The sequence below is a fragment of the Neocloeon triangulifer genome, unplaced genomic scaffold (assembly GCF_031216515.1).
Source record: "Neocloeon triangulifer isolate White Clay Creek 2 clone unplaced genomic scaffold, ASM3121651v1 ptg000014l, whole genome shotgun sequence".
Lineage (NCBI taxonomy): Eukaryota > Metazoa > Arthropoda > Insecta > Ephemeroptera > Baetidae > Neocloeon > Neocloeon triangulifer.
Window position 1 is genome coordinate 27,218,691 of NW_026775556.1, and position 9,344 is coordinate 27,228,034.

The 9,344-nt window shown below is 32.5% G+C and overlaps 3 protein-coding genes across 4 annotated transcripts in view; 1 reads left to right on the plus strand and 2 right to left on the minus strand.

Moving 5' to 3' along the window:
• The window catches only part of LOC132199823 (nose resistant to fluoxetine protein 6-like), a 96,772-nt gene that overhangs the window by 8,279 nt on the left and 79,149 nt on the right, over positions 1-9,344 (plus strand). The window contains exon 2 of the mRNA XM_059624858.1: positions 2,601-2,661. The gene's annotated coding sequence lies outside the window, so the exon portion shown is untranslated. The remainder of the gene's footprint in view (positions 1-2,600; positions 2,662-9,344) is intronic.
• On the minus strand, positions 258-3,943 carry LOC132199825 (nose resistant to fluoxetine protein 6-like). 2 transcript variants are annotated; one of them, XM_059624861.1, is made up of 12 exons: positions 3,710-3,943; positions 3,411-3,652; positions 3,148-3,356; positions 3,021-3,094; positions 2,744-2,964; positions 2,529-2,686; positions 2,304-2,472; positions 2,050-2,243; positions 1,866-2,001; positions 1,616-1,805; positions 1,406-1,548; positions 258-1,336 (listed from the first exon to the last, which is right to left on the minus strand). In XM_059624861.1, exons 1-12 carry the CDS (start codon positions 3,888-3,890, stop codon positions 1,229-1,231), a joined length of 2,025 nt encoding a protein of 674 aa, XP_059480844.1. In that variant the 5' UTR covers positions 3,891-3,943; the 3' UTR covers positions 258-1,228. The 2 variants fall into 2 exon arrangements, with proteins under 2 accessions (XP_059480844.1, XP_059480845.1); XM_059624862.1 differs by having other exon boundaries at positions 3,411-3,639; positions 3,710-3,838.
• Positions 4,323-9,028, minus strand: LOC132200383 (nose resistant to fluoxetine protein 6-like). The gene is made up of 12 exons (XM_059625810.1): positions 8,818-9,028; positions 7,999-8,234; positions 7,748-7,941; positions 7,472-7,551; positions 6,811-7,004; positions 6,591-6,748; positions 6,362-6,530; positions 5,927-6,120; positions 5,094-5,410; positions 4,899-5,041; positions 4,740-4,848; positions 4,323-4,683 (listed from the first exon to the last, which is right to left on the minus strand). Exons 1-12 carry the CDS (start codon positions 9,026-9,028, stop codon positions 4,652-4,654), a joined length of 2,037 nt encoding a protein of 678 aa, XP_059481793.1. The 3' UTR covers positions 4,323-4,651.

Genomic DNA, 9,344 nt, shown 5'->3' on the forward strand with positions numbered 1-9,344 from the left:
TCTTCTATATCAACTTTTCAACTAATTACATAAATTAATCTTCACATCTAAAACATCGATCATACATTTTAAATTCGTAAATAACTTATTTTTAATGTATTTTTATTTTTTCTTACCATTAGGTATTTTGTTATTTTTACAACACAATACATTAAAATCAAAATTAAATTGTTCGTTAATGTTGTACTTTGATATAGTAAGCAAATATAAATTTAATTTTCTTTCTTCCTCGTTTTAAAATTTCTTCTAATCTCGTATGACGTGATGTAAGATTGATATATAATTAGGCGTTTCAAACGACCGCAGACCATTCCCAGTACACTCTCAATGCAACGCTATGATCAGCCAGGTTTTAGGCCAGCTTGCACAAAAATTTACACCCCACCACATTTCTACACTTCATTGCGCTCCAATCGCTATAGAAACCGCTATAGAGATTTGTATTGAAAAATATTTATAAGAGTAATTACTGTCTAAAATAACATCAGAATGCATTGATTTTTTAACAATTTATCTTGTATTTTTGCAAAAATTCCTTGGTACGTTTCTTTTAGTATTTTTAAAGCTAAAATTCAGGCCTCAAAGGAAGCGAGATAAATCATTCACGTTTTGATATTATTTTCAAATTCTCTAACTAAACGTGCTGGACAGACTGTTGCAGTTTTCTTGTATTTTTTTTTTATAAATTTTTTTATGTCGGCTCATTGTGTGTTTTAATTCACACATAAGAAATTATAGCTTATAAGCTTATAAGAAAATGTAAAAAAATTAATTGACATTCCAAAAAAAAATTTAAAATATTTTTGAATGCATTGATGATGCAAATATTTTTGACTATGTTTATTTTGCCGATCAATTTTTTTTCGCCCTGTTAAAACATTCATGATTTAGTTTACATTATAATTTAGTCGCAACAGTCCACGCGACCTTGCGATGGTAGTCCCGAGGCGCGATTGTAGAATTGCAGTAGGATAATATTGACAAACAGCAATTAAATTGTGACGAAAAAAATTTTATAGGTATCTTTCAAAAATAACTGGTTGTTTGCTTTTCTGTGATTTTCGGAAGTAATAGTGCTTGAGCAAATATTTTTAAGGTATACAATTTTAAAATTAAATATATTATTTTATAGTTCAATGTTGTTTAAAGCTGTTAATATTTTTATATCTATATTCTAGAACAAAATGAGGTAATTATTTTTTTTATATTCTAGTCGGACTTAAATTTTTTAACGAAGCAAAGAATTGACCCAAGATCTTGACGGCGCCTCTATCAGCAAATAGAAGACGATTGCCAAAATAATTGAAAACGTGAAATTTCCCACGAAAACGTGTATCTGAAACAAAAGAAAGAATTTGTGATTTTTTTATTTTAGAAAATTAAATAATTATAATTTTTCATTTACATTTTGGATTACGTCAAAATAGCGTTGGTGTCTCAGAGTTCCATCAATATAATTAATCACAATGTAATGCGTCAGGAAAATGCTGAAGGAGAGTTTGTTCAGGAAAGAAAACGGTTTCCATGAAAGGAATGTGATTGTTTTTTCTGAAATTATTAGAATTTAAGGAGTTTACATTTAGTTCTGAAAATCATATATTATGTATTTAATTACCAGCACAACCACACTCGCAAGCATAAACGACGCACGCAAGGAAGAATGTGAAAAAGGCCTTGTGAAGTCCAGCGAAAATCATTGCCTCGGCCAAATTGTAATTGTAACTTGGGTTTACAAATTTTGAAGCACCATAAAAGGCTGCGAATACAGAGGCTGTTGACAAAATCCAGCACAAAGATAATGCTTTCTGAAAGTATCAATTCATTCACTTTGATTAATAATTTAAAAAATAATTAACGATTAAAACCTTTGACAGTTTTTCGGTTTGGCCGCTTTTCAATTTCCACAGAATTAATCCCAGGGCGATGCCAACCATGTAAGGTGAAATTCGGTTTGGAGTGAAATAATGAAGCCACTTCAAGTAGTCCGTGATTTTCTCATCTCTGAAAATTAAATTAAGTCCATATTCAATTTAAAATATTGTAATTTACGTGTAAAAGGCTGCATATATTGGCGCCGCTCTTGTCAAATAAACTATGGCGGCGGGAATCAACATTGACAGGAAAAAGACAAGTACAAAAACTTTCTTTCCAAAGCTTGGCCACCGCCAAAGCAGGTGAATCAAAATTGGAGCGACAAGATACAGTTGCATATCTGCTCCCAAGTACCAGGACTGAATGACACACTGTGAACAATTAACTCATGAAACGAAAAAAAAAATTTAATTTTTAAAAACTATTTTTACCAATTCGGAAGGGTTGACAATATTATTGACATAAAGAATGTTCCAAAACCAATTCTTTTCGCAGATTACTTTATTCACTCCCACACTTTTGTACCAAGCTGGGCCGCTTCCGATCTTGTCAAACAAGGTTGTGTAAAATGCAATAGTCACTAACAAGGGGAGCGTGAATCTAAATTAAAATTAATTTTATCATAATAATATTTTAGACAAATAAAATAAAAATACCGTAAATATCTGTGAAGGAAATCTTTGAAAAAATTGAATTTCTTTTCATCGAGTTCTCTTAACATGTTGTAGGTTCGAAGGGCGCCTCCGAGCAAAAGGAAAGAATCAACACTCCAAGCGGAAAGAAATAAAGGTAGGATCTCCAATTTGTCTGCCAGCTAATTGAAATTTTATAATTTTTTGCATACATATAAATTATATAAATTGCTACTTACTACAATTAAAAACATTTTGTTCATGTATGGAACAATGTTATTTGATACAGAATTGTGGCAAATCACAACCATGCAAATGCTCAAAGCGCGAACACCGTCTAAACTTTGCATCGAATTTTTAGACACATCGTTTGTCAATTTGTTCCAGTTTCTAGAAATTGAAAATGGCAAAACGGCTTTTTCAAGAAATGAATCCAGCAGAGATTTGCTTTTCGTGTTTTCTGCAAAAAAAAAATATTAATTACAATCAGTGGTTTAATTTGAATGCAATTTTTACTGATTTTGGAGACGATCTTTTGTTCCAATAAAGTTGCGAGTGATGCAATTATAAGAACGGAAATGATGAAAATCCTGTAATGGGTCGATTCATTTTAAGTTATATTAAATTCAACAAATATAATTACAAAAAGGCTTGTTCTCCAGTGCTCCAAGGTGGGTCTGTTTCGGTATAACAATTTTCCTCAAATACTTCCGAGTAAATTTTCAATCCGAGCAAATTTCCAATGCCCATTAATGAAGCATTAACCATTTTTTCCACGTCCTGCGATTTACATGACGAAGGAATGCAAAATGCAGACTGGAAAAGAGCTAGGGATGGGAGCATATCTGGCAGCTAAATTCATGAAAATTAATAAATAAAGTTATTTTATGTGGCTTTAAATTTTACCATCACATTATTGAGTGTCCTATTGTGAATGATTTCAATGTGGCGTCTTCCATAAGAAACAAAGTCAATTATTTCGTTTTTGACAGAAAGATTCGGCTCAGATGCGTCAATTTGGATGTGAGCTAAGCAATATTTTCCTTTTATAGAAAATTTCTTCGTGTTGATGCATTCGTCAAAATTTCCGTAGTCTTTAATATTGCCCGTCAATATTCCTGACTGAATTTTAGAACTGGAGTCCACAACTTAAATAAAATTTTTAATTATTTCTTAAATTCTTATATAATTAAATCCAAACTTACTTTTTAAGGCCCACAGCTCAAGATTTGAAATACCTTTGAGCAAAATTTCACTTTCCGCTCGACAAGCCGCATTTTCAATGATCAAATCAGGTCGGATGTAGTGGGAAAGAAATTCACTTTCAGTTTCTTTCAATCCAATTAAGGCGAAAAAAATTATAAGCGCAACGTTTGGATGTTTCATCCTCCAAGCGTGTTAAGAAACGACTGAAAAATCTTCGGGCGGGAAGTAAAAATGCGGCACTTAAGGTACTAATATATTTATACCTTACCAGGTTCAAGGTTAACCTATACAACCTGCTGTATCCAACTGCCGCAGCTTGACCATCGTCACTGGAAATGACTTGCGAATTTTTGGGTGCAATTTTTTTTCGCCATGCTATTTAATTAAAGATCATCTTTAATTAAAAAAAAAAAATACTTTTAAACTGAATAAATTACATAATAAAATCACACAGACGGAAGCTTTTGAATACAAACGATAATAAATTCTTTTTTTATAATGTTAAAAAATTCAATTCAATCCAAAAATTATTTATTCTTTTAAAAATATTGACAATCTTAAAGTATGGAGCTATTTTTAGAAAGCAAAAGTAAATTCTTTTTCATCATTCTTTTTTGGCTTCATCGTTGGGGAATTCCTGCTAATCTTGTTTTATGTTCCAAGCGACCGCTGGCGTATTCTCCATACATCCTAGACGCGATAAAAATTAAAAACGCAAGGTCGTTTGCAAGAACCATCGTGAAAAAAGGCAGCCATTAATCTTCTTTTTTTTCCTCTCTGAATTCGATACAAGATAAGATTGCTTGATTTACGCTTTTATTGAACCACGAATTTAATCTATTGAAATTTAAATTTTTTATTAAAAATTGCATCTTACAATCTCTTAATTGGTGCAGATAAATAATATTTTTAATGGTTTTTGGTTCATTATTTTAAGTAATTCAGTTTTCCTTCTTCTTGATAGGTTTGTTGGCTAGAATGATCATAATTTCTTATTAATTTTGTAATCATTTTTGCAAATGCACTTACGTGTTGCAAATATGAGTCGGGTGATTTCGAAAAGAGGAGCTTCCACCATCAAGTAAAGCACGGTCGCCACCGCCGTGATTACAACCAGGTCGCCGGCATAAGAGTGCATCTGTGCGATTCACTGTTAGAAATATTCAAAAATAAAAGAAAATTTTTTACTTCAACGTATTCATCGACAAAAATAGGTGATTTTATCCTTGCCGCTCCAATCATTAAAATCACGTAGTGACTCAAATAGATGCAATAAGAAATTTTACTGAAAAGCTGAAACACTCCCATCGACATAATTTTCGTTATCCATCCTAAAAATTTTAAAATTTAAATAATTAGTGTAATAATTACAAATTATTTCACCTCCAAATCCACGATTGCACGCGAAAATCAACCAGCCAACCGCTAAGGCCCAGGAAACGCGGTGCAAACTGGCGTACAAGGCGGATTCGACCGGGTCGTACTTGTGATTGTATTGAATGAGGTTGAAGGCGCCGTAGACGACCGCGTACAGTGTCGACAAACACAACATCCAGCCTAGTATTACGGTCAAGAAATTGAGCTTGACAGTTTTGTAGTTGAAAAGCACGTAGCCCAGACCGAGACCAACGACGTAAGGAGCCATTCGGTGTTGAGTTGCAATATGAACATCCTTCTGATAGCTTATCAGTTTCATGTCTCTGGAAATTTTCGGAAATTATAATTAAAAATTTATAACTTATTACAGAAAATGAGAAAAATAGAAAGAAAAAAAGCTATTAATTCCCAAATAAATTTGAAGGGAATTGGCAGAAAACTCTAATAAATAAAAACTGATTTAACTTTTTGTTCAATAATGAATAATAATAAAAAAAATTACAATTTTAATGAATTACCAGCCAGGAAAACTACTATCTTGTAAAAAAAATTATTCAAAAAAGGATTGTGCATAGCAAAAGAATACAGAGTAAAATCTTCGGAAACAGACTTAGTCTGATCTAACAATGAATGTAATCTGTTTTATTGTTATGCTTTTGGTACGTTTGTATTAATATACAAATTTTGTTCATTGCAATTTTAAGTAGCGAAAACTTTGTCAGTTTCATAATTTAAAAAAAAACGTAGTTCAATTGGAAGAAAATTAGTGGGATTTACATTTCCATTGATAACAAAATTTGTAAATTAACTTAAGATTCCATTAAAAAATAATAACTTACGAATTATTCAGCAAATAAGTTGGCAAAACTTCATATGTGTAGGTGTACCAAGCGGTGAAAGTAATCGGAACAACAGCCAAAAGAATCAAAAGCACTTTTCCTGCCGAAGGTCTCTTCCACAAAAAGTAAATCACAAGCGGCGACGCTAAATATAGTTGCATGTCAGACGCCAGATACCACGTTTGCATGATACACTGAAAAGGAATTCAAGTCAATTATAAATTCAGCCTGGTGCATATGCAGCCTGCGTTACAAATGTGCGTGACGAGCTGTGTATAAAAATCATGATTTGCAAGTCATCAAAAAAATAAATAAAATAAAATGCGTGCGGCGAAAAACAAAAAAGTCATTGATTCGAAAAATGAAAACGATTCATCTCTGTCATAATAAATATTATCCCGCGAGTTTTAATCTGATGAAAATAATTTAACAAACGTGTTTGTTGTTATGGACGTAGTTGTTCACATATAGCAGATTGTAAAGCCAATTTTCCGCACACGCCTCTCCGGGTTCCGTGACGAATTTTTCCCATCTCGGACCATTGCCGAGTCTCGTCAGCAAAGTTGAGTAAAACGCAATGACCAGTGCGTACGCCGGAGTCAATCTGTTTGAAAGAAAATTAAAACATTAGTTGAGCAAATGTTTATTATCACTTAAAGATTGCCTCAAATATCGACGGACGAAATCGGTGACGAATTGAAATCTGTTGCCTTCGAATTCCTTGAGCAAATTGAACGCTCGCAACAAACCAGACATGAGGAAGAAAGAGTCGACGCTGGGCATATTGTTGATCAACGGCATGTTGACAATGTTCTCAAGAGACTGGGAAAAAAAATTAAAAAAGTAAACGCAGCCGTAAAGTGCATTTGCTGCTAATTACCCACCTCTATTTGAAACGATTTGTTTGCCCACGGTTCTTGCAACGTGAATATGATTTTGTGTCCGGCGACAACCCACAGAGTACTCAACACTCGGATGCCGTCGAGGCTTTTCAGGGCGTTCGGCGAGTTGGAAATTGTGAACAATTTCCTCCAGTTTGTCGGCAGGGAAAATGCCATTAGAGAGTTGTAACAAAAACCTAGGAATTATTATATAATTATTAGTAAAATGGCTGTGAAATTTAGACGAATTAATGATTTTGGTTCCAATGGTCCTGCTCAAATAATAAATCGAGAAATTTTAAAACTTCAAAATCAGTGGAAAATATTAAGAATAATCTAAAAAACCGCCAAAACTAGGCTGTAATATTTTTAAATGATTTTTTTTTTATTTCCAAGGACGATTTGAAATTTTTAGGCATTTACCAAACGTGCATGATCAAACATTTAACTTCAATATATACTTTTTTAGTTTTGGTATTTTTCTCGTTTTTTGAAAGAAAATTTTGAAAGCATTAATTTTTCAATAAAATAAATGTCAATTTAAAAAAATTCCTTGTCAGCAGGCACCAATAAGAAGTAAAAAGGTATTTTTCTTTAAAAAAAAAATTTAAATATTTCGCCTATAAACAAACGTTTAACCAAATTCACAGATTTATTTAATTACCTCCATCAGTTTTTAAGCCAAACCAGCATTCAATCACTGTGCTTGAAAGAACTAGAATGGAAATAAAAACTACACACAATCTGAAACAAAGAGTCGAAATTAGTGAATCTTTCTTTCATGGATGTCATGAGTTAGAAAATTTTTAAATGCATTTTCTTTTAACTTTTTTTTTTATCCGCCACGTCATTATTAAACTATTGTTTGTGCATTACAAATATTCACTAACAATGCGCATTAATTTTCCACAAGCGGTATATCATCATTCTTTGAACTTACATGAAAGTCAAATCGCCGTTTGATAGCGCCATTGTTTCATTCACGTAGCACGATTCAACCTGCGCTGCTCCTTTTGAAAATTCGGTGCGCATTAAAAGCGCCCGAAACGCTTGTTCCACGTCAAACGCCGAACAGGACGAGGGAACGCAAAGTCCAAATTGAATAAGTGACATTGAAGGCAAAAGGTCTGGAATCTGCAAAATTTACAAAAAATAAAAGTTGCTATATGAGGAATGATAAATAAAAATTACGACTGGCGCGATCGTCCTGTTCTTGATAATCTCTCTGTCTCGCCGCCATAAAGTGGCCAACTCCAGAAGTTGGTCGATTTTTTCGTTATCAGTTGAAAAATCCACGTTGGTCAAGCAGTATTTTCCCTGGATTGGCGGATTTGTTTCTTTTATCGAAACACAACCGTCATAGCTGCCTAAACTTTTTATGTTTCCCAATAAGAAACCAGGGTTCCATTTTGCATTCACGTCCAGCACTTTAAAATGCAAGCAAAATTTATTAAGAATTAATCATTCATTTTTCAGATAATTTAAAAGTTTATTTTTTCATTGTGGTTTTCATTTCTTAGTTTTTTAACCGTTAATCTTTTTTCAATATGTCCCTGATAGTCATTAAATATTCCTTTTAAATATACTTTCTTTTGGTTATTTTTCGTAATAAATTTTAAATGACCTAATAGAGCTATCATATTAATATTATTTATGTATAAACAAATACATTTATCAATTATTTAATTATATTTATATATATAAATGTATTTATTAAATATTTATTTATTTTATATAAATAAAGATAAAATAAAAAATGCAAGATTCAAGATGTCTAACATAACAAGCGTTTTCTGCTGGGTTGCAAAAAACCTCATTAGCTTAATTTTAATTTGTAACATTCATTAGATTTTCTACTTATCTGCAAATACTTGCAGCATTTAATTCTAATAATAAGCTCTTAATAATTTCATCTTTTTTTAATATATATTTAGAAGTTTTCACGCTGATATTTAAAAATGCCTAAATGATATTCAATAAGATTATAAAATTTTTGTTATTTTTTCTCACTTTTGAGCGCCCAAAGGTCCAAGTTCGCAATTCCATTTGACAAAAGCTTCAGGTCCTCTCTGCACTTCCGTCCGTCCACACTTTCCGCCAGTCGTTCTAACTCGTTCGGTAAATTTCTGGTCAATTGCTCCAGATCGGGCACCAAAAGAAAGCAGCGCGCAATTTCAATGCTCAAGACAAAGAAAAACCAACTCAAAACGCGAGTGGTCATTTTAAGAGTGAGACTCGAGGAGATGAGCTTGAAGGGTTTAATATCTCTCTCCGTCTCCCCACCTGCGTCACTTGAGAGTTTGGCCTGTTTTGTAGTCGCACTTCCTTTTGTGTTTTATCTTATATTTAATTATTTAAATTGACAGAGATTTTAACGCATGAGTGGGTGCGACGATTATTATTCGAGCTGTTAAAAAATATGCAAAGTCAGATATAAAAATGAGGTCTTGAAGTACCTTTTAAAAACATAATTATTGCTCAAAATAATTATGCCTATGCGAAAATTGTGATTATATGTTATTTATATTAAAGCATAG

Excerpts from the sequence above, each read along its gene's own strand:
- LOC132200383 (XM_059625810.1), bottom strand. The coding sequence starts at position 9,028 with ATGACCACTCGCGTTTTGAGTTGGTTTTTCTTTGTCTTGAGCATTGAA. Across the intron at positions 7,942-7,998 it reads ACAGGACGATCGCGCCAGTC|ATTCCAGACCTTTTGCCTTC; the intron begins GTAATTTTTATT and ends TAAATTTTGCAG. Across the intron at positions 7,005-7,471 it reads TGGCTTAAAAACTGATGGAG|GTTTTTGTTACAACTCTCTA; the intron begins GTAATTAAATAA and ends AATAATTCCTAG.
- LOC132199825 (XM_059624861.1), bottom strand. The coding sequence starts at position 3,890 with ATGAAACATCCAAACGTTGCGCTTATAATTTTTTTCGCCTTAATTGGA. Across the intron at positions 2,473-2,528 it reads TTCCTTCACAGATATTTACG|ATTCACGCTCCCCTTGTTAG; the intron begins GTATTTTTATTT and ends ATTTTAATTTAG. Across the intron at positions 1,337-1,405 it reads ATTTTGACGTAATCCAAAAT|ATACACGTTTTCGTGGGAAA; the intron begins GTAAATGAAAAA and ends CTTTTGTTTCAG.